Source organism: Trichomycterus rosablanca, chromosome 15 (genome assembly GCF_030014385.1).
Source record: "Trichomycterus rosablanca isolate fTriRos1 chromosome 15, fTriRos1.hap1, whole genome shotgun sequence".
NCBI lineage: Eukaryota > Metazoa > Chordata > Actinopteri > Siluriformes > Trichomycteridae > Trichomycterus > Trichomycterus rosablanca.
Genome location: NC_086002.1, coordinates 31089819 through 31114339, shown reverse-complemented (window position 1 = coordinate 31114339; position 24521 = coordinate 31089819). Strand labels below are relative to the sequence as shown.

Genomic DNA, 24521 nt, shown 5'->3' with positions numbered 1-24521 from the left:
ATCATTGTTATATTATTGTTATTATTATATTACTATTATTATTATTGTTATTATTATTGTTGTTATTATTATTATTATTGTTATTATTATATTACTATTATTATTATTGTTATTATTATTATTATCATTATTATTATTATTATTATTATTGTTATTATTATATTACTATTATTATTATTATTAACGGTTCATTCTTCTGGTATCGGCCGCCCTGACAGTCAGAAGTAAAACGAATGTGTGAAAACATTCAGTCAGTGAGAGTTTTGCTCTTGTGATCCTGAGATCAGGAGATGAATGAAGACGGTGGATGACTGAACTTCAGCTCTTCTGACCCTTTTGGGGTCCCGTACAGAAGCGCGTCTGATGGTTATGAAGCAGCGACGCTTCAGCCGCCGCTCAGAACACACAGCGGAGTCCGAGCAGCAGGTCACAGAGGATCCGAACCCCAACACCCGGAGCTGCTCTTGTCTTCTAGGCTGCTGGATTCATTGTTTCTGTGCCTGACGGACTTTTTTTCCAGCTGATCAGAGATAATTAAGGATAAAATGGACAAAGTCGCGGTGCTGCTGGCACTTTTTACGTTGTTATTGCAGGGTGAGTAAAACCTGATTCATCAGCTTCTTCTTTCTTCAGTTCATTTACGGTCAGTACTGTTATTGCAGCAAATATTAACCTATTAATGACCACTGAAGACCAATCGATCACTTAGTTCTTCACCAAACCAATACCTGTGTGTGTGTGTGTGTGTGTGTGTGTTTTATTTATTAAGTTATTTATTTATTAATAGTCAGAATTTCATTTACACATCTGGACAAACTACCTTGTTTACATTCCTTCTGCTTGTCACAGACTTTTGAGGTGCGTTTTTGCCCTGCGTCCAGGGTTTTGCGGTTGCCCACCGGACCCACCGCGACCCTGAACATGGTGAATAATAATAATAATTACAATAATAATAATAGTTTGTAAAGAGGACATAACCACCGCGACCCTGACCAGGGTGAATAATAATAATAATAATAATATTAATAATGGTAACAACAACAACAACAATAATAATAATAATTATTATTATTATAGTGAAGTTTGTAAAGAGGACATAACCACTGCAACCCTGACCAGGGTAAAAAAGGTAGCAAAAATTTATAAACAAATAAATAGGAAAATTATTTTTTATTATTATTTTTTTAATTACTGTTATTATTATTATTATTATTATTATTATTGTTATTTTTTTATTATTATAATTATTATTTTTATTATTATTATTATTATTATTATTATTATTTAAATTACTGTTATTATTATTATTATTATTTAAATTACTGTTGTTATTATTATTATTTAAATTACTGTTATTATTATTATTATTATTTAAATTACTGTTGTTATTATTATTATTTAAATTACTGTTATTATTATTATTATTTAAATTACTGTTGTTATTATTATTATTATTTAAATTACTGTTATTATTATTATTATTATTTAAATTACTGTTATTATTATTATTTAAATTACTGTTGTTATTATTATTATTATTTAAATTACTGTTATTATTATTATTTAAATTACTGTTGTTATTATTATTATTATTTAAATTACTGTTATTATTATTATTTAAATTACTGTTGTTATTATTATTATTATTTAAATTACTGTTGTTATTATTATTATTATTATTTTGGCACTGTACCCTGAACGCATGTTACCATCACGAATTTCATTTTCATCAACCGCTTTATCCTGGTCAGGGTCGCAGTGGGTGCGACCTCCCAACGGCCAGGCTGTTACGGCCACCTCCCCCTTTCCTCGGACGTCAGACACCCGACCGGTCGATACCGCCTCTGTGGTTCGAACCCTGCAGTGCTATCGGCCAGCCGGGCGTCTACCCGGATACTATTCGCCCACCATGACCCTGACCAGGAAAACGGTTGATGGAAACTTGTGCACTTTTTTACTACCAGCTTCACCCTGGTCAGGGTCTCGGTGGGTCAGGTACAACCGAGAAAACCCTGGACACCTATTTACTGGAGCTACCATGTCCATATATGGGTGCAGCCTAGACTAAAACACTGTTAGGTGCCGGAATAGGACCGGACGAGACTGGACCAGACCAGACCGGACTGTACCACACAGAGTGTGTGTGTGTGTGTGTGTGTGTGTGTGTGTAATAAGATTAATGGAAAAAAACGATTGGTGGACCCGTTAGATCAGTAGCTGCTGTTGGGCCCTCGAGCGAGGCCCTTGACCCAAGCTTCCAAACAAACCGGGACAAATAATCGCTTCCACTCCACGTATCCGCAGTGAAAGGAAATCGCTTTCACTCCCATTTTTTTCTGGACTAGGAATTTCCTGTGTAACAGATCAGTGGGATTAAATAAATAAATAATAACAAAATAAATAATAATAATAAATAAATAAATTATAAATAAATAATAAATAAATAAATAATAAATAAATAAGTTATAAATAAATAAATAATAAATAAGTTAATAAATAAATGAATAAATAAATAATAAATACATAAATGAATAAATATATAATAAATAAAAAGAAATAAATAATAAATAAATAATAATTAAATAAATAATAACTAAAAAAATAATGACCGACCGATAGCACCTCTGTGGTTCAAACCCTGTGGTGCTATCGGCCAGCCGGGCATCTACCCGGATACTATTCACCTGTTTCTAAATAAATAATAACTAAATAAATAATAAATAAATACAAATAAATAATTACTAAATAAATAACAAATAATAACTAAATAAATAATAAATAAGTTAATAAGGAAATAATAACTAAATAAATAATAACTAAATAAATAATAAATACTAAATAAATAAATAATACATAATAAATAAATAATACATAATAAATAAATAAATAAATAAATAAATGGATAAATAGATAAATGGACGTCACTGGGAGAGGAACTGACATTTATGGTACAACACCACCCTTGAACTCCAGTCTTATTATTGCAGCACCAATAGAGCGGTGAGGGGGAAAAAACGAGCACACGCGGTTACATCACAGGAGGAAAAAAATAAATCAGCTGCAGGTTTTAATGATCTATCTGAGGTTTTTTGAGCAGCTTTTTTGTTTATATATCAAACAAAAACTGCTTAAATAAAGTCCAGATGGTTTAATCATGTCGTAACCCGACTTTAGGTCCTACAGACTTGAAGGGACTGTGCTCAGGGGTGCAGGACCTTCCCTAAACTGTTGTGCCTGGAACACATGAGACTAAGTGTCCCAATACTTGTGTCCGTATAGCGCACCATATACGACAGGAGAAGGAAACGGGTGGCGTGTGAAGGCGGGGCGCTCGGTGCCAGAGTGACCCGCCCGAGCCAGCTGTTGCTTATGACAAATGCAGAACTGCACTCGCACAGAGAGGCTTTGTTCTCTCTCACTTTCTCTCTCTCTCTCTCTCGCTCTCTCACACACAAACATACTGAAAACCACCTGTCCAGTCACTTAAGCAGAGGGAGCGATAACAGACAGTACGTGTATACATACGTTTTAGCGGGAGTCGCCCCTCGCCCAACCTCCACATCCTGACCCAGGCAGGTTTGGACGCTCTATTTAACACCCAGTACTTATTAACACCCACCTTTAGGATCAATGATCAGGTTCACACGGAGATCCGTATAGCGCACGGAGAGCCGACAGAGGTCGCGATCGCAGCAGTTATGAGGAATCCCCACGTCCCGCCCTTTTTATCGCTGGACTAGCCGTTCCCGTTGTTGTCCGTGTAGGCGCCCGGTTAGGCAATAGCCATTTGGAAAACCCTGCCCCACCACGATGGCACCCACAAACATTCGTCTTCTTCTTATCACAGTGTGTATTCGAGTATATGAAGGAGCTTCCCCCCCCCCTTCCCCCCACACACCCGTCATCGTAAGTGGTTTTGAGCTGCTGTCTTGCTCCAACAAAGGAAGCTTGTCTGACTCTGGATGACTCGGTGTGACAGGTGTGTGTGTGTGTGTGTGTGTGTGTAGGTGTGTGTGTGTGTGTGTGTGTGTGTGTGTGTGTGTGTGTGTGTGGCCGTGTTAGCGAGTGGGTCGCTGCAGTTTGCTTAGGGACGTTGGGAGGAAGTGTGAACGGCGCGTCCCACTCGTGCTTACCGCTCGCTAATCTCCTGTGGACGGCGGCCTTCGAAGTGGACGCAGCGTGTGTCCGGCCCTCACCTGTTACAACACGAGTCTTGGGGGGGGGGGGGGGGGGGGGGAAGATGATAACAATAATACTACTACTACTACTAATAATAATAATAATGATCATAATAATAATAATAATAATGATCATAATAAAATAATAATAATAGTAATAATAATAAAAATACTAATAATAACAGTAATAATAATAATAATATTAATAATAACAACAACAACAACAACAATAATAATAATATTAATAATAACAACAATAATAGTAATAATAATAATGGTAATAATAATAATAAGAATAAGAATAAAAATAATAAAAAATAAGAATAATAAGAATAAAAATAATTAAAAAATAATAATAACAATAATAATAATTAAAAATAACAATAATAATAATAAAAAAAATAAAAATAATAATAATAATAACACTAATAATAACAGTAATAATAACAACAACAACAATAATAATAATAAAAATAGTAATAGTAATAATAATAATACTTCTAATAATAGTAATTATAGTGATAATAATAATAATAATAATAATAGTGATGATAATAATAATAATATAATGATAAAAAAATATAATGATAATAAAAAAATAATAAGAAGAAGAATGATAATTGATAATAATAATATAATGATAATAAAAATATAATACAAATAATAATATAATAATAAAACTATAATAATATAATAGTAATAATAATAAGAAGAAGAAGAATGATAATTGATAATAATAATAATATCTATAATCATAAAAATGTTTATTTTAATAATAACAGTAATAACAATGATAATAATGATAATAATAATAGTCTTTATTTATATGGCATCTTTTATACAATGGTAGTTCAGCGTGCAAAATTCGGGGAATGAAGGAATGAATTCACTCTAAATCATCAAGTCACTAATGCCCCGGGATTTTAAGCTAATCAAGGCTAATTTGGAGCCCATTTCCAATTCCTGAACACAAATACAGGATAGTGAGAGTTAACTACTGGGTAAGGGAGCACCCCAACAGAACCAAAAGTCAAGCACTGGGAAAGGGAGATGCATCTAGATGCGTAGCAGATGCTATCCGGAGGTAAACAGACATGAAGTTTGGGAAATATATCATACGTGAGGTGCATTACTGATGGTATGCAACAATCGGCAGCGTTCATCAGAGAACACCATGAAGATTCTATAAGGTGGTCTACACTTGTTGTAACGTCAACAAACACTGGACAATCAATCAACCGACTCCCACTGATCTTCCTTCAAAGAGTTAAAAGCACCAGATGAAAAACAGGAAGTGGAAGACTGAAGGTGAAGGCTTGTGTCTAGAACTAGTGATTTTGTTTTGGTGGCTCATTTCCTTTTCTGAGACGGGAAGTGGGATGGGGGGATGTACTCTCAGTTACGGTTGCTACATTAATCCCATCATAGATACTATTCTTTTATTTAGTCATATTTTAGAGAACCTTGTCTGAAAGTCTTGTGAGAAGCCTTGTCAGAACAGTGGCTGTCCAAATACTTTTGGCTACGTAGACAGAATTGCCTCATTTGTTCCCTGAGATGCAAAGTAATAAACAAGGGGTGAATGAATAATGGCGACTCGATGATGCGATGACGTGGTTTCGGTTTGTTAACGGGTTCCGTCTAGGAACAGGACGGCGAACAATGGCTGTGATGCGAGCACCAATCAAGGAAGGGCCGCACCCGTTTCCTGTTCCTGACCGGAAGTCAGACGTCGACTTCCCTTTAGAAAGGTTAGCTTTGTTTGTTAATTATAGCCCTGATGTCTGAATAGAAACATAGCCTCGTCTGGAACCCAGTTACCTCTTTCAGCAGGACCTGGCAACTCTCATTTCAAGTATAGCAAACTAGGGGTGGAACCAAGACATGGACAGAGTGGCAGATTTTAGACGTGAGGTAGTGTGGATGCCACATGGGTACAGGGTTCTAGGCATCTGGGTTCAACTGCGCCTCCAGTCTCTGTCTGAAGAGTCTTGGACCCACTGACCTCTGATCAGGACAACAGGGTTACTCAAAGGTACAGTTCTTTACAAGCAAGGACGGGTCAAAGTTCAACACCAATACTGCACTTAAGACCTAGTTCATCCCAAAGGTGTTTGATAGGGTTGAGGTCAAGGCAGGACTCTCTTGATTCTGAGTCAGGCAAGTTCTTCCACACAAAAGTCACCCATCCGTGCCTTTATGGACCTTAATTTGTGCACTGGAACTCTGGAACTAGGGGTGGAACCAAGACATGGACTGATGGTTCTAAGCATCTGGGTTCAAACTGTACCTCCGGTCACTATACGAACAGTCTTGGGATGTTTCACCCACCTTGGACCCACTGACCTCAGATCAGGACATCAAGGTTCCTCAAAGTAATTGGCTATGAGGAGCAAAGGTACAGTTCTTTACAAGCAAGGACGGGTCAAAGTTCAACACCAATACTGCACTTCGGTGTTCGATAGGGTTGAGGTCAAGGCAGGACTCTCTTGACTCTGGGTCAGGCAAGTTCTTCCACACCAAAGTCACCCATCCATGCCCTTATGGACCTTACTTTGTGTACTGGAACTCTGGAACTAGGGGTGGAACCAAGACATGGACTGAGGGTTCTAAGCATCTGGGTTCAAACTGCACCTCCAGTCACTCTCTAAAGAGTCTTGGACCCACTGACCTCTGATCAGGACAACAAGGTTCCTCAAAGTAATTGGCTATGAGGAGCAAAGGCACAGTTCTTTACAAGCAAGGACGGGTCAAAGTTCAACACCAATACTGCACTTAAGACCTAGTTCATCCCAAAGGTGTTTGATAGGGTTGAGGTCAAGGCAGGACTCTCTTGATTCTGTGTCAGGCAAGTTCTTCCACACCAAACTCACCCATCTGTGCCTTTATGGACCTTACTTTGTGCACTGGAACACTGGAACTAGGGGTGGAACCAAGGCATGGACAGAGTGGCAGATTTAAGACAACGTGAGGTAGTGTGGATGCCACATGGGTACAGGGTTCTAGGCATCTGGGTTCAAACTGCGCCTCCAGTCTCTGTCTGAAGAGTCTTGGACCCACTGACCTCTGATCAGGACAACAGGGTTACTCAAAGGCACAGTTCTTTACAAGCAAGGACAGGTCAAAGTTCAACACCAATACGGCAAAGGTGTTCGATAAAGTTGAGGTCAAGGCAGGACTCTCTTGATTCTGGGTCAGGCAAGTTCTTCCACAACAAACTCACCCATCTGTGCCTTTATGGACCTTACTTTGTGTACTGGAACTCTGGAACTAGGGGTGGAACCAAGGCCTGGACAAAGTGGCAGATTTAAGACCTGAGGGTTTTAAGCATCTGGGTTCAAACTGCACCTCCAGTCACTGTCTGAAGAGTCTTGGACCAACTTACCTCTGATCAGGACAACAGGGTTACTCAAAGGCACAGTTGTTTACAAGCAAGGATGGGTCAAAGTTCAACACCAATACTGCACTTAAGACCTAGTTCATCCCAGAGGTGTTTGATAGGGTTGAGGTCAAGGCAGGACTCTCTTGACTCTGGATCAGGCAAGTTCTTCCACACCAAAGTCACCCATCCGTGCCCTTATGGACCTTACTTTGTGCACTGGAACTCTGGAACTAGGGGTGGAACCAAGGCCTGGACAAAGTGGCAGATTTAAGACCTGAGGGTTTTAAGCATCTGGGTTCAAACTGCACCTCCGGTCACTGTCTGAAGAGTCATGGGATGTTTCACCCACCTTGGACCCACTGACCTCTGATCAGGACAACAGGGTTACTCAAAGACACAGTTCTTTACAAGCAAGGACGGGGCAAAGTTCAACACCAATACGGCAAAGGTGTTCGATAGAGTTGAGGTCAAGGCAGGACTCTCTTGACTCTGGGTCAGGCAAGTTCTTCCACACCAAACTCACCCATCTGTGCCTTTATGGACCTTACTTTGTGTACTGGAACTCTGGAACTAGGGGTGGAACCAAGGCATGGAAAGAGTGGCAGATTTAAGACCTGAGGGTTCTAAGCATCTGGGTTCAAACTGCACCTCCGGTCACTATCTGAAGAGTCTTGGGATGTTTCACCCACCTTGGACCCACTGACCTCAGATCAGGACAACAAGGTTCCTCAAAGTAATTGGCTATGAGGAGCAAAGGTACAGTTCTTTACAAGCAAGGATGGGTCAAGGATGGGTTAGAGGTCAAGGCAGGACTCTCTTTACTCTGGGTCAGGCAAGTTCTTCCACAACAAAGTCACCCATCCATGCCTTTATGGACATTACTTGCTTACTGGAACTCTGGAACTAGGGGTGGAACCAAGACATGGACAGAGTGGCAGATTTAAGATGTGAGGTAGTGTGGATGCCACATGGGTACAGGGTTCTAAGCATCTGGGTTCAAACTGCACCTCCAGTCTCTGTCTGAAGAGTCTTGGACCCACTGACCTCTGATCAGGACAACAGGGTTACTCAAAGGCACAGTTCTTTACAAGCAAGGACGGGTCAAAGTTCAACACCAATACTGCACTTAAGACCAAGTTTATCTCAAAGGTGTTTAATAGGGTTGAGGTCAAGGCAGGACTCTCTTGACTCTGGGTCAGGCAAGTTCTTCCACACCAGAGTCACCCACCCACTGGAACACTGGAACTAAGGGGTCTAGGCTGACCCCTGAAAATGACCCCATACCTCCTCCACCACACTTTACAGATAGCACAGTCAGGCAGGTAACGTTCTCCTGGCAACTCCTGGCATTCACCAAACCCAGACTTGTCCATCAGACTACTTCGCAGGGATTCTTTACCCCACAGAACGAGTTCTCCTGTAGTGTCCAGTGGTGGCATGCTTTACGCCTGTCCATCTGATACTTGGTGCACTTTACGACCCCGTTCTGTAATTTTAGTGTCAAGTGAACTGACTTTACTTGTTGCATCGGTGACCTCCTTTCAGTGAGCTCTTTAGGACCACCATTTCTTTCACAAACGTTTATAGAGGCAGACTATCTCAGCCTAGCTCAGTGATGATGAGGTGTGTCCCAAGACTTCTGTCCACACAGTGTATATTCTGGTGCTCTCTTCATCCACGTCAAACCAATTTACTCAATTACTTGAAAATGACTCTGTGGACGATCTTCCCATCAGGCGTTCCGGTCACTTCCGTCACGGTGAGCACGTCCAGGCCGAGAGTCGAAGCGCAGGAATACTCAGGTGAGCAAAGTCCAGCAGGACAAGAGTCACCCTTACGCACCTCTACCTACCCCGCTGTCTTTGAGACGTGACCACAACGTTCGGGAACTCTCACGTTTCGTTCCAGACGCTCTCCTGTCCTGCGAGTTCAAGACGGAGAGAGATCAAAACCCTCGCATCGAGTGGAAGAAGAAAGACAAGGAGGTCTCCTTCGTCTACTTTCGGGGGAACTTCACAGGTGACCGGCGTTCCTGACCTCTACTGACTCTAAAAGCCGATCCAAAAAGTTCGACCTCGTTTAATTGCGCTTTGTTTTGCAGGGCCTTTCCATGGACGCGCCAAGATCGAGGGCGCGACGGTGACGCTGCGGAGGGTGACGCTGAAGGACGCGGGGGAATATCGCTGCGAGGTCAGCGCCTCCGATGACTCGGTCAAGCTCGGGGAGACCAACATCACTCTCACCGTGTTGGGTAGGAGGCTTTATCCTCGCTTCTACTGCATGTATTATTACACCGATCAGCCATAACATTAAAACCACCTCCTTGTTTCTACACTCACTGTCCATTTGATCAGAATTTATTAGTTCTACAATTACTGACTGTAGTCTATCTATTTCTCTGCATGCTTTGTTACCCCCTTTCATGCTGTTCTTCAATGGTCAGGACCCCCCACAGGACCACCACAGAGCAGGTATTATTTAAGTGGTGGATGATTCTCAGCACTGCACTGACACTGACATGGTGCTGGTGTGTTAGTGTGTGTTGTGCTGGTATGTGTGTTGACACCTCACGGTCACTGCTGGACTGAGAATAGTCCACCAAACAAAAACATCCAGCCGACAGCGCCCCGTGGGCAGCGTCCTGTGACCGCCGATGAAGGTCTAGGAGATGACCGACTCAAACAGCAGCGACAGATGAGATGAGCGATCGTCTCTGACTTTACATCTACAAGGTGGACCGACAAGGTAGGAGTGTCTGATAGAGTGGACAGTGAGTGGACACCAGCACAACACACACTAACACACCAGCACCATGTCAGTGTCAGTGCAGCGCTGATAATGATCCACCACCTAAATAATACCTGCTCTGTGGTGGTCCTGTGGGGGTCCTGACCATTGAAGAACAGGGTGAAGGCAGGTTCAAAAAGTATGTAGAGAAACAGATTGACTACAGTCAGTAATTGTAGAACTACAAAGTGCTTCTATGTGGTAAGTGGAGCTGATAAAATGGACAGTGAGTGTAGAAGTGTTGAAACAAGGAGGTGGTCATAATGTTATGCCTGATTATACATGTATATACACCATATGGACAAAAGTATTGGGACACACCTACTGTAATAAATCAGTTGAACCAACATCAATTGAGGCTTTCTTCAGATATACGAACGGTCTTTTGGCTGAATTGGCACAAATTCCCACACACAGAAGAGTAGCAGAGTGGCTCTTGCTCTAGCCGGAAGGATCACGTAGACGTCAGGTGTCCAAATAATCTCGGCCGTACATTTGGCCAAGGATCCATAGATCGCTCAAGACGAACGCAAACCAGTCCCAGAATCCCAGTCCCCCGTAACCCTGTGGGCGGAGCATAAAAGCACAGACCTCCGAATCTAAACGCGAAATCGGGTGCTCGGGCGGCACGGCGGTAGAGTACGCTACCCCACTACTGCTGAGATCTGAGAATCAAGGGTTCGAATCTCACTTGCGGTATCGGTTGTCTGTATAGTTATGATTGCCTGACGTCGGAAACGCGATCACAAAATTGATTCTTTCCCTCTCTTGTTTCAGTACCTCCACACACCCCGTACTGCGAGGTCCCAGGCTCGGCGCTGACGGGCTCGACGGTGGTGCTGCGCTGTCAGGACCAGTACAGCATCCCGCCCGCTGTCTACACCTGGTACAAAGACAAGAAGCAGCTAAAACCCGCACACCATGCCAACGCCACTTACATGGTCAACAGGGACACCGGCATCCTGGTGAGACCACGTTCTTCTTTCAGCCAGTGCTACACAACAGATCGTCCACTGGCTCAGTGTTTCTCGTTGGTAGTCCCCGTCTGTTGACCTTTTGAGATGGGTGAATCAAATATGACGCCACAAGATGCAACAGGTTCCCCCTCTGGGCTCACTATCGCCCCCCAGTTCCGTTTCTGACCAGAGTTGAAAACACACGACAGTCACGACCATGTGGCTCTGCGGACGGATATCATTGCAGCTGGCACAGAGGGCGGAACCTGTCATAAGGTTAGCCATAACAAAGCCCGTCTCCAGGAGTTCTTGAGTTCTTGCCTCAGAAGAGGCCGTTTCAACACGGAGTATAAATGATGATTTATTAGCTGCTTCATTATGATGTCATAATCAAACACATAACTCAATACGTCCTAACTGTGATGTCATAATCAATGACATAATTCGACACGTCGTAACAGTGACGTCGTAATCAGTGACACAATTCGATATGTCCTAATTGTGATGTCATATCTGATGACACAATTCAATACACAGTAATTGTGATGTCATAATCAAACACATAAATGAATATGTCCTAACTGTGATGTCATAATTAATCACATCATTCGATACGTCATGATCGTGATGTCATAATCAATAGCATAATTCAACACGTCGTAATTGTGATGTCATAATTAGTGACATAATTTAAAATGACATATTTGTGATGTCACAATCAATGACATCATTCAACACATCGTAATTGTGATGTCATAAACTGACATAATTTAAAATGACGTATTTGTGATGTCACAATGACATAATTCAACACATCGTGATCGTGATGTCATAATCAGTGACGTAATTTAAAATGACATATTTGTGATGTCACAATCAACTACATAATTCAATACGTCCTAGCTGTGATGTCATAATTAATCACATCATTCGATACGTCATGATCATGATGTCATAATCAATAGCATAATTCAACACATCGTAATTGTGATGTCATAATCAGTGACATAATTTAAAATGACGTCTTTGTGATGTCACAATCAATGACATAATTCAACACATCGTAATCGTGATGTCATAATCAGTGACATAATTTAAAATGACGTATTTGTGATGTCACAATCAATGACCTAATTCAATACGTCCTAACTGTGATGTCATAATTAATCACATAATTCGATGTCATGATCGTGATGTCACAATCAATGACATAATGCAACACATCGTAATTGTGATGTCATAATCAGTGACATAATTTAAAATGACGTCTTTGTGATGTCACAATCAATGACATAATTCAACACATCGTAATCGTGATGTCATAATCAGTGACATAATTTAAAATGACGTCTTTGTGATGTCACAATCAATGACATAATTCAACACATCGTAATCGTGATGTCATAATCAGTGACATAATTTAAAATGACGTCTTTGTGATGTCACAATCAATGACATAATTCAGCACATCGTAATTGTGATGTCATAATCAGTGACATAATTTAAAATGACGTCTTTGTGATGTCACAATCAATGACACAATTCAATACGTCCTAACTGTGATATCATAATCAAAGACCACTTTCGAAATAGGTGAATCAAATATGATGCCACAAGGTCGCTCCCATATGCCAATCACCTCTCGGTTTTCCTGTACCTCAGTAAAATACAACAGATCTGTTTCTAGCCGGAGTTGAAAATGCATAAAAGCCGCGCCCATGTGGCTCTGCAGACGGATATCATTGCAGCTGGCACAGCGGGCGGAACCCGTCATAAAGTTAGCCTGTGTCCAGGAAGCTCTTGAGTTCTTGCCTCAGAAGAGGCCGTTTCAACACCGAGTATAAATGATGATTTATTAGCTGCGAGATTCGTTTCAGTTCACGGCTGACTTGGAGGTGTTCAACGGGTTCCCAGATCGAGTCGTACTTTCCTAGCGACTTGTTCTCCAGTCGAAGCGCTAGTGCTCTAGTTCCGTGGTGAACACCCTGCAGGGATTCCTATTCCGGTTGAGCTGCTGCGCTTATTCTCACAGAGCCTCGGTGATGGATGGGGCTCGACAGACGGGAGTAATCACGCTAAATGAACACTGACGTCTTGACCCGACCCTGACATTTCGAACGAACGTGCTAGTCAGCTACTGACCAGATCTGGAGATCCAGGGTCTGGATCTCGGCGCCGCCCTCGGCCAGTCAGGCGACTGATCGAACAGAATCCGAGGAAGAGGTCTAGCTATCGGGACGCCCTCTTGACCTCTCAGTGCGCTCTTAGTGCTGGTCACAAGGACAGACGCAGAAGGGCTGCACCAAACGTATACAGTAACAGTGCCAAGTCTGGTATGCAGACCAGAACCTCTGAAAGGTCAAAAATGGTAAATATCTGTCCTTCCTTTCTCGGACAGACATTCCAAACCATTACGAAAGCCGACGCGGGACAGTACTACTGCGAGGCCAGGAACGGCGTGGGCCAGCCGAAGAGATGCGTAGGAAATCACATGAACATCGGTGAGTGTTAAACCTGATCGAGATCGTCCAGTCGCTGTTGATGTTGGTGTTCCCCTACTCTTCCTGACCTTGTCCTCTCTCCACCTCGCAGATGACCTCAACCTCTCGGCCATCGTAGCGGCTATAGTGGTGGTGTGCCTGATCGTTTCACTGTGTACTCTCGGCGCTTGTTATGCCCACCGGCAGGGCTACTTTAACCGTGAGTCAAAATCGCTAAACTTTATCAGTAAGACCAACGTCTGCAAATGTTCTGACCAGCTGCCATCTGTTTTGTTTTGTCTTCTTGTGTCCCATCTTTATGTCTCTACGCCAGGACACCGGGGGAGGTAAGACCATGAGCTCATTTAGTGATCTGCCTACGATGGGTGCATGTGTGTGTGGATTGTCGAGTGCGTTCTGTCGTGTTAAGGGTCATCGAGCAAGTTTCTAACCCCCAGTAGACGTAGGGAGACCGGTTTAGACCGCATCGGCGTCTGAAGTTTCCGGGCGGCCAGAAAGGTGCACTTGCTGAGAACGACTGCCCCGGTGCACAGATCAAAAAGCGCTGGGATGATTTGGAACGCTGACTGCGGTGCGAGTGAGGCCGGCTTGTTCAACGTGGCTGCCTGACCTCATGATTAGTGTTCTTTCAACTGAATAGGCATAAATTCCCACAGGCACAGAGGCAAACCTTATGGAAAGCCTTGCCAAAAGAGTCATTGCCATACTACCATGCTAAGTCACTGCTACCATAGTCATACCCATGCTTTTGGAATGGGTTGTCCAACAAGCTCTACTCGTTCTGTCTTTTTTTTGTAATTGTGATGTCATAATCAATGACATAATTCAATAAGTCATAATTGTGATGTCATAATCAATGACATAATTCACTACACTGTAATTGTGATGTCATAATCAATGACGTCATTCAATGCGCTGTAATTGTGATGTCATAATCAATTACTTAATTTTTTACCTAGTAATTGTGATGTCATAATCAATGACATAATTCAATATGTCATAACTGTGATGTCATAATCAATGACGTAATTCAGTACGCTGTAATTGTGATGTCATATTCAATTACTTAATTTTTTACCTAGTAATTGTGATGTCATAATCAATTATATAATTCTAAAAGTAGTAATTGTGATGTCATAATCAATGACATAATTCAGTAAGTCATAACTGGGATGTCATAATCTATGACAATTCAATACACTGTAATTGTGATGTCATAATCATTGACATAATTCAATGCACTGTCATGGTGATGTCATAATCAATTACATAATTTAATACATCGTAATTGCGATGTCATAATCAATGACAGTGATTCAGTTTGTTGTGATGTCATAGGCAATTACATAATTCAGTAAGACATAACTGTGATGTCACAATCAGTGACAATTCAATACACTGTAATTGTCATAATAATTGTACTGTCATAATCATTGCACTGTAATTGTGATGTCATAATCATTTACTTAATTTTTTACCTAGTAAAAATGCACTGTAATGGTGATGTCATAATCAATGACATAATTGAATACGTCGTAATGGTGTTATCATAATCAATGACATACTTCAATATGTCCTAATGGTGATGTCATAATCAATTACATAATTCAATACGTCCTAACTGTGATGTCATAATCAATGACATAATTCAATACGTCCTGATTGTGATGTCATAATCAATTACATAATTCAGTTTGTCGTAACTGTGATGTCATAATCAATTACATAATTCAATATGTCATAACTGCGATAATTCAGTGAGTCGTAATTGTTATGTCATAATCAGTGGCATAATTTAACACACTGTAACTGTGATGTCATAATCAATGACATAATTCAATACGTCCTGATTGTGATGTCATAATCAATGACATAAATGAATACATCTGGACATCTACATGGACTGAAATTATGGGATGTCTTGTTCTCCTAACAGGTATCAAACCCTTGCATGTGAGTGACGGTAAATAACGACACGTCCGATCGCCATCACACGAATAATTAGCATTCTCCATGCGCATGCGCTGGCTAATCGACCCATTCCGTGCCCCCACTGGTTTCCGCCCGAGCATGACGCAGTGTGCTGTTGCCTCCCGCCGCTACCTCTGACCTGTCCCCCTCCCTCCCCGACCCCTCGTTGCAGGTCATTCTGGATCGCACAGTGTCACGGCGTGGCTCACATCAGCAGCCAGAACCTCAACAGAACAGAGGACATGTGAGTCAGAGAGAGTGACTAAAATATTAAGACGTGGAAGGATGAACGAGGGCATGAACGTGTAGTCAGGTCCATTTTTACACCAAAACCGATTGGGAACGATCGATCATGAGTCTTAGGTCAGCCTGTCCTGGTCAGCCTGTACCGGTCAGAGATGGAGGTAGAGGGACACCAAAGACAGGACACTGAGAAACAGCAGACAGAGACACAGGGTTACCGTCTAGTCAGAGATCTAAGTGTGTGTTGTTTATTTCTGTAGCCAGACAATACAAAGGCATCTAAAGCTAACCGTGCTATGTTTTTTTTACACAGTCCCCACGCTGGCTATGGTCCTGCTTCACAAAGTGTAAGTTTTGCCCGTTTTGTCAATACAACACAAGTATGTAGACACCTGACCGTTAGTTTGTCGGACATCCTACTGGATTTGGTGCAATATGAGATTTACAGCATAAACAAGGGGCCATTCTGATTGGTCCAAGATCTGGGGATTGGTCCAGATTGGTCCACCACTCATCTATTCAAGTCCATTTCCACTAAAAGATAGTGGACAGAACGACACACGGGCGACTATATTAATGCTCATCCTGTTATATGAAAATGTGTCCATGTGTGTGTGTGTGTGTGTGTCTGTGTATATATGTGTAGGTGTGTGTGTGTCTGTGTGTAGGTGTGTGTGTCTGTGTGTACACTCCTGATCAAAATCTTAAGACCAGTTAAAAAATTGCAAGAATTTGCATTTTGCACTATTGGATCTTAAGAAGGTTCTAAGTAGAGCTTCACAATGCTAAAAGAAGAAATGGGTGCAAGAGACAAAAACTTTTGAGCAGGGAATTTATTGAAAACAACAATTTAACTGAAATAGGCTGTTCATCAGCTGATCAAAAGTTTAAGACCATAGCTCCAAAAAACCCGAAAACCCCCTCAAAACAGAAATCAAAGTGTCAAAAAAGGACTCAGTAATGAGTAGCTCCACCATGCTTGTTGATCACTTCAAACAATCGTTTAGGCATGCTTGATGCAAGTGTTTTCAGGAGGCTAGTGGGAACGTTGCTCCAAGTGTTGAAGATGGCTTCACGAAGGGCATCCACTGTCTGGAACTGATGTCCATTTTTGTAAACTTCCCTTGTCATCCATCCCCAAATGTTCACAATCGGATTTAGATCAGGGGAACGCGCAGGATGGTCCAAAAGAATGACGTTATTCTCCTGGAAGAAGTCCTTTGTCAGGCGGGCATTGTGAACTACAGCATTGTCCTGTTGAAAAACCCAGTCGTTACCACACAGACGAGGGCCCTCAGTCATGAGGGATGCCCGCTGCAACATCTCCACAAAGCCAGCTGCTGTTTGATGCCCCTGCACAACCTGAAGCTCCATTGTTCCATTGAAGGAAAAAGCACCCCAAATCATGATGGCGCCCCCCCACTGTGCCGCGTAGAAAACATCTCAGGTGGGATCTCCTTGTCATGCCAGTAACGTTGGAAGCCATCAGGACCGTCAAGGTTAAATTTTTTCTCATCAGAGAATACAACTTTCTTTCACCTTTCAATGTCCCATGTTTGGTGCTCCCTTGCAAAGTCTAAACGGGCAATTTTGTGGCGTTGAAGGAGACGTGGCCTTTAAAGACGTTTTTTGTTTCTGAAGCCCTTCCCTCGCAAATGCCGTCTGATGGTTATTGAGCTGCAGTCAGCACCAGTAATGGCCTTAATTTGGGTCGAGGATCGTTCCGTGTCTTGACGGACAGCCAATCGGATCCTGCGGCTCAGCGCTGGTGAAATTTTTTTGGGTCTACCACTTGACTTTTTTGTTCCATAACCCTCAGGATCTTTTAAAAAATGCAAAATGACTGTCTTACTGCATCCAACCTCCGCAGCAATGGCACGTTGTGAGAGGCCTTGCTTATGCAGCTTAGGCCTTGCTTAAGCATCCTACCGCGTTCAAAGTCAGTGAGCTTTTTTGCTTTTGCCATCAGGAGGTCTTGACAGTGTAAATACTTGACAGAAAATGACATGGAATCCAAATTTCTGCACAGATTTTGGCTTTTAAAGGCTGTGGTCTTAAACTTTTGATCAGCTGAAAAAAGCATGTTTGAGTGTAAATGCAGTTTTCAAAAAATTGGCTGCTTTAAAAGTTTTTATTTCTTGCACCCATTTCTTCTTTTAGCATTGTGAAGCTCTACTTAGAACCTTCTTAAGATCCAATAGTGCAAAATGCAAATTCTTGCAATTTTTTAACTGGTCTTAAGATTTTGATCAGGAGTGTATATGTGTAGGTGTGTGTGTGTCTGTGTGTAGGTGTGTGTGTCTGTGTGTAGGTGTATATGTGTGTGTCTGTGTGTAGGTGTGTGTGTGTGTGTAGGTGTGTGTGTGTGTCTGTGTGTAGGTGTGTGTGTGTGTGTCTGTGTGTGTGTCTGTATACAGTGTATCACAAAAGTGAGTACACCCCTCACATTTCTGCAAATATTTTATTATATCTTTTCATGGGACAACACTGACAAAATGACACTTTGACACAATGAAAAGTAGTCTGTGTGCAGCTTATATAACAGTGTAAATTTATTCTTCCCTCAAAATAACTCAATATACAGCCATTAATGTCTAAACCACCGGCAACAAAAGTGAGTACACCCCTTAGTGAAAGTTCCTGAAGTGTCAATATTTTGTGTGGCCACCATTATTTCCCAGAACTGCCTTAACTCTCCTGGGCATGGAGTTTACCAGAGCTTCACAGGTTGCCACTGGAATGCTTTTCCACTCCTCCATCCATGACGACATCACGGAGCTGGCGGATATTCGAGACTTTGCGCTCCTCCACCTTCCGCTTGAGGATGCCCCAAAGATGTTCTATTGGGTTTAGGTCTGGAGACATGCTTGGCCAGTCCATCACCTTTACCCTCAGCCTCTTCAATAAAGCAGTGGTCGTCTTAGAGGTGTGTTTGGGGTCATTATCATGCTGGAACACTGCCCTGCGACCCAGTTTCCGGAGGGAGGGGATCATGCTCTGCTTCAGTATTTCACAGTACATATTGGAGTTCATGTGTCCCTCAATGAAATGTAACTCCCCAACACCTGCTGAACTCATGCAGCCCCAGACCATGGCATTCCCACCACCATGCTTGACTGTAGGCATGACACACTTATCTTTGTACTCCTCACCTGATTGCCGCCACACATGCTTGAGACCATCTGAACCAAACAAATTAATCTTGGTCCCATCAGACCATAGGACATGGTTCCAGTAATCCATGTCCTTTGTTGACATGTCTTCAGCAAACTGTTTGGGGGCTTTCTTGTGTAGAGACTTCAGAAGAGGCTTCCTTCTGGGGTGACAGCCATGCAGACCAATTTGATGTAGTGTGCGGCGTATGGTCTGAGCACTGACAGGCTGACCCCCCACCTTTTCAATCTCTGCAGCAATGCTGACAGCACTCCTGCGCCTATCTTTCAAAGACAGCAGTTGGATGTGACGCTGAGCACGTGCACTCAGCTTCTTTGGACGACCAACGCGAGGTCTGTTCTGAGTGGACCCTGCTCTTTTAAAACGCTGGATGATCTTGGCCACTGTGCTGCAGCTCAGTTTCAGGGTGTTGGCAATCTTCTTGTAGCCTTGGCCATCTTCATGTAGCACAACAATTCGTCTTTTAAGATCCTCAGAGAGTTCTTTGCCATGAGGTGCCATGTTGGAACTTCAAGTGACCAGTATGAGAGAGTGTGAGAGCTGTACTACTAAATTGAACACACCTGCTCCCTATGCACACCTGAGACCTAGTAACACTAACAAATCACATGACATTTTGCAGGGAAAATGACAAGCAGTGCTCAATTTGGACATTTAGGGGTGTAGTCTCTTAGGGGTGTACTCACTTTTGTTGCCGGTGGTTTAGACATTAATGGCTGTATATTGAGTTATTTTGAGGGAAGAATAAATTTACACTGTTATATAAGCTGCACACAGACTACTTTTCATTGTGTCAAAGTGTCATTTTGTCAGTGTTGTCCCATGAAAAGATATACTTAAATATCTGCAGAAATGTGAGGGGTGTACTCACTTTTGTGATACACTGTATATGTGTAGGTGTGTGTGTGTCTGTGTATATATGTGTAGGTGTGTGTGTGTCTGTGTGTAGGTGTGTGTGTCTGTGTGTAGGTGTATATGTGTGTGTCTGTGTGTAGGTGTGTGTGTGTCTGTGTCTGTGTGTAGGTGTGTGTGTCTGTGTGTAGGTGTATATGTGTGTAGGTGTGTGTGTGTGTGTGTGTGTGTCTGTGTGTAGGTGTGTGTGTGTGTGTATATATGTGTAGGTGTGTGTGTGTGTCTGTGTGTAGGTGTATATGTGTGTGTCTGTGTGTAGGTGTATATGTGTGTGTCTGTGTGTAGGTGTGTGTGTGTCTGTGTGTAGGTGTATATGTGTGTGTCTGTGTGTAGGTGTCTGTGTGTAGGTGTGTGTGTGTCTGTGTGTAGGTGTATATGTGTGTGTCTGTGTGTAGGTGTGTGTGTCTGTGTGTAGGTGTGTGTGTGTCTGTGTGTAGGTGTGTGTGTGTCTGTGTAGGGGTATATGTGTGTGTCTGTGTGTAGGTGTGTGTGTCTGTGTGTAGGTGTGTGTGTGTCTGTGTGTAGGTGTGTGTGTGTCTGTGTGTAGGTGTGTGTGTGTAGGTGTGTGTGTGTGTGTGTGTGTGTCTGTGTGTAGGTGTGTGTGTGTGTGTATATATGTGTAGGTGTGTGTGTGTGTCTGTGTGTAGGTGTATATGTGTGTGTCTGTGTGTAGGTGTATATGTGTGTGTCTGTGTGTAGGTGTGTGTGTGTCTGTGTGTAGGTGTATATGTGTGTGTCTGTGTGTAGGTGTCTGTGTGTAGGTGTGTGTGTGTCTGTGTGTAGGTGTATATGTGTGTGTCTGTGTGTAGGTGTGTGTGTCTGTGTGTAGGTGTGTGTGTGTCTGTGTGTAGGTGTGTGTGTGTCTGTGTAGGGGTATATGTGTGTGTCTGTGTGTAGGTGTGTGTGTCTGTGTGTAGGTGTGTGTGTGTCTGTGTGTAGGTGTGTGTGTGTCTGTGTGTAGGTGTGTGTGTGTAGGTGTGTGTGTGTCTGTGTGTAGGTGTGTGTGTGTCTGTGTATATATGTGTAGGTGTGTGTGTGTCTGTGTGTAGGTGTGTGTGTCTGTGTAGGTGTGTGTGTGTCTGTGTATATATGTGTAGGTGTGTGTGTGTCTGTGTGTAGGTGTGTGTCTGTGTGTAGGTGTGTGTGTGTGTGTATATATGTGTAGGTGTGTGTGTGTCTGTGTGTAGGTGTATATGTGTGTGTCTGTGTGTAGGTGTATATGTGTGTGTCTGTGTGTAGGTGTATGTGTGTAGGTGTGTGTGTGTCTGTGTAGGGGTATATGTGTGTGTCTGTGTGTAGGTGTGTGTGTCTGTGTGTAGGTGTGTGTGTGTCTGTGTGTAGGTGTGTGTGTGTCTGTGTGTAGGTGTGTGTGTCTGTGTGTGTGTCTGTGTGTAGGTGTGTGTGTCTGTGTGTAGGTGTGTGTGTGTCTGTGTGTAGGTGTGTGTGTGTCTGTGTGTGTGTCTGTGTATATATGTGTAGGTGTGTGTGTGTCTGTGTGTAGGTGTGTGTCTGTGTAGGTGTGTGTGTGTCTGTGTATATATGTGTAGGTGTGTGTGTGTCTGTGTGTAGGTGTGTGTGTATATATGTGTAGGTGTGTGTGTGTCTGTGTAGGTGTGTGTGTGTCTGTGTATATATGTGTAGGTGTGTGTGTGTCTGTGTGTAGGTGTGTGTGTCTGTGTAGGTGTGTGTGTGTGTGTGTATATATGTGTAGGTGTGTGTGTGTCTGTGTGTAGGTGTGTGTGTGTCTGTGTATATATGTGTAGGTGTGTGTGTGTGTCTGTGTGTAGGTGTGTGTGTCTGTGTAGGTGTGTGTGTCTGTGTATATATGTGTAGGTGTGTGTGTGTATATATGTGTAGGTGTGTGTGTGTCTGTGTAGGTGTGTGTGTCTGTGTATATATGTGTAGGTGTGTGTGTGTCTGTGTGTAGGTGTGTGTGTCTGTGTAGGTGTGTGTGTGTCTGTGTATATATGTGTAGGTGTGTGTGTGTCTGTGTGTAGGTGTGTGTGTGTGTGTATATATGTGTAGGTGTGTGTGTCTGTGTGTAGGTGTGTGTGTGTGTGTGTCTGTGTGTAGGTGTGTGTCTGTGTGTAGGTGTGTGTGTGTGTGTGTCTGTGTGTGTGTCTGTGTATATATGTGTAGGTGTGTGTGTGTCTGTGTGTAGGTGTGTGTGTCTGTGTGTGTGTCTGTGTATATATGTGTAGGTGTGTGTGTGTCTGTGTGTAGGTGTGTGTCTGTGTGTGTCTGTGTATATATGTGTAGGTGTGTGTGTGTGTAGGTGTGTGTGTGTCTGTCTGTAGGTGTGTGTGTGTGTGTGTGTGTGTGTGTCTGTGTATATATGTGTAGGTGTGTGTGTGTCTGTGTCTGTGTAGGTGTGTGTGTCTGTGTATATATGTGTAGGTGTGTGTGTGTATATATGTGTAGGTGTGTGTGTGTCTGTGTGTAGGTGTGTGTGTGTGTGTGTGTCTGTGTGTAGGTGTGTGTGTGTGTCTGTGTGTAGGTGTGTGTGTCTGTGTAGGTGTGTGTGTGTGTCTGTGTAGGTGTGTGTTTCTGTGTGTAGGTGTGTGTGTCTGTGTGTAGGTGTGTGTGTGTCTGTGTGTAGGTGTGTGTGTAGGTGTGTCTGTGTATATATGTGTAGGTGTGTGTGTGTCTGTGTGTAGGTGTGTGTGTGTGTCTGTGTGTAGGTGTGTGTAGGTGTGTCTGTGTATATATGTGTAGGTGTGTGTGTGTCTGTGTGTAGGTGTGTGTAGGTGTGTGTGTGTGTAGGTGTGTGTGTAGGTGTGTCTGTGTATATATGTGTAGGTGTGTGTGTGTCTGTGTGTAGGTGTGTGTAGGTGTGTGTGTGTGTAGGTGTGTGTGTAGGTGTGTCTGTGTATATATGTGTAGGTGTGTGTGTGTCTGTGTGTAGGTGTGTGTAGGTGTGTGTGTGTGTAGGTGTGTGTGTAGGTGTGTCTGTGTATATATGTGTAGGTGTGTGTGTGTGTCTGTGTGTAGGTGTGTGTGTGTGTAGGTGTGTGTGTAGGTGTGTCTGTGTATATATGTGTAGGTGTGTGTGTGTCTGTGTATATATGTGTAGGTGTGTGTGTGTCTGTGTGTAGGTGTTTGTCTGTGTAGGTGTGTGTGTATTTATAAAAAAATAAATGGACCAAAGGACGAACCATGATGCTGAATTTTCATACATTGGACATCATTGGATCCACATTATATGGTGGGGCTTCACGCATGAAGAGACGAGCTAAACGCCTGTAATGACCGATTCCTAACCTTTCTGTAAATGTCAAAAAAAAATAGTTCATAAGTTATATAACTGATAATAACACGTCACTCTTCCGGCATAAATGTATCCAAGAACACACACTTATTATTAGTATTAAACTGTCATAATAAAGAACAGACACGATTATTAATGGGACGCTCGCCAGTGGAGATGGAGCTGGAGAACATTTAAGATCCCGAATTCAAATTTGAGAAGTGCTACCAGCCTTACCATGTGCCTAACAGACACAATTGGCATGTCAGTCAGGGTTTGTCCTAATTCTTGCTGCACATACGACTTCTGCTGTACGGTTGAGGTGCCAGCAAGAGTAGCGTAGGAGGGCAACTCTCCGAATCGTCTTCACTCCTTTATGCATCGTCTTTATGTCTGATTTTTTGGGTCATTTTGATTCAGTTCTACAATTACTGACTGTAGTCCATCTGTTTCTCTACATACTTTTTAAACCTGCTTTTACTCTGTTCTTGAATGGTCAGGACCCCCACAGGACCACTACAGAGCAGGTATTATTTAGATGGTGGATGATTCTCAGCACTGCAGTGACACTGACATGGTGCTGGTGTGTTAGTGTGTGTTGTGCTGGTATGAGTGTCCACTCACTGTTCACTCTATTAGACGCTCCCACCTTGTAGATGTAAAGTCAGGGACGATCGCTCATCTCATCTATCGCTGCTGTTTGAATCGGTCGTCTTCTAGACCTTCATCGGTGGTCACAGGACGCTGTTGGCTGGATATTTTTGGTTGGTGGACTATTTTCAGTCCAGCAGTGACAGTGAGGGGTTTGAAAACTCTGATCCACTCATACCAGCACAACACACACTAACTAACACACCACTGAGAACGATCCACCACCTAAATAATACCTGCTCTGTGGCGGTCCTGACCATTAAAAAACAGCATGAAACAGATGGACTACAGGCAGTAATTGTAGAACTACAAAGTGCTTCTATATGGTAAGTAGAGCTGATGAAATGGACAGTGAGTGTAGACCCTATTTACTCCCCCGGACTTGTATGTATTCCATCATGTATCGTGATTTTTATCGGTAAACGGACTTTACTACTGAAATGTGGGGCCTAACATTTGAACGTCGTTTATCTCCCGCAGGCTCAGGACTTCAAACACACCCAATCCTTCATGCTCTGA

At 42.6% G+C, this 24521-nt stretch overlaps 1 protein-coding gene and 1 pseudogene across 1 annotated transcript; both read left to right on the top strand.

The window, feature by feature from the left end:
* LOC134328691 (NACHT, LRR and PYD domains-containing protein 3-like) overlaps positions 1 to 24521 on the top strand; it is a 1194473-nt pseudogene that overhangs the window by 74539 nt on the left and 1095413 nt on the right.
* Positions 210 to 24521, top strand: jam2a (junctional adhesion molecule 2a). The gene is made up of 11 exons (XM_063010459.1): positions 210 to 594; positions 9297 to 9362; positions 9469 to 9579; positions 9662 to 9811; positions 11125 to 11312; positions 13702 to 13804; positions 13896 to 14003; positions 14118 to 14130; positions 15948 to 16019; positions 16332 to 16365; positions 24483 to 24521. Exons 1-11 carry the CDS (start codon positions 546 to 548, stop codon positions 24519 to 24521), a joined length of 933 nt encoding a protein of 310 aa, XP_062866529.1. The 5' UTR covers positions 210 to 545.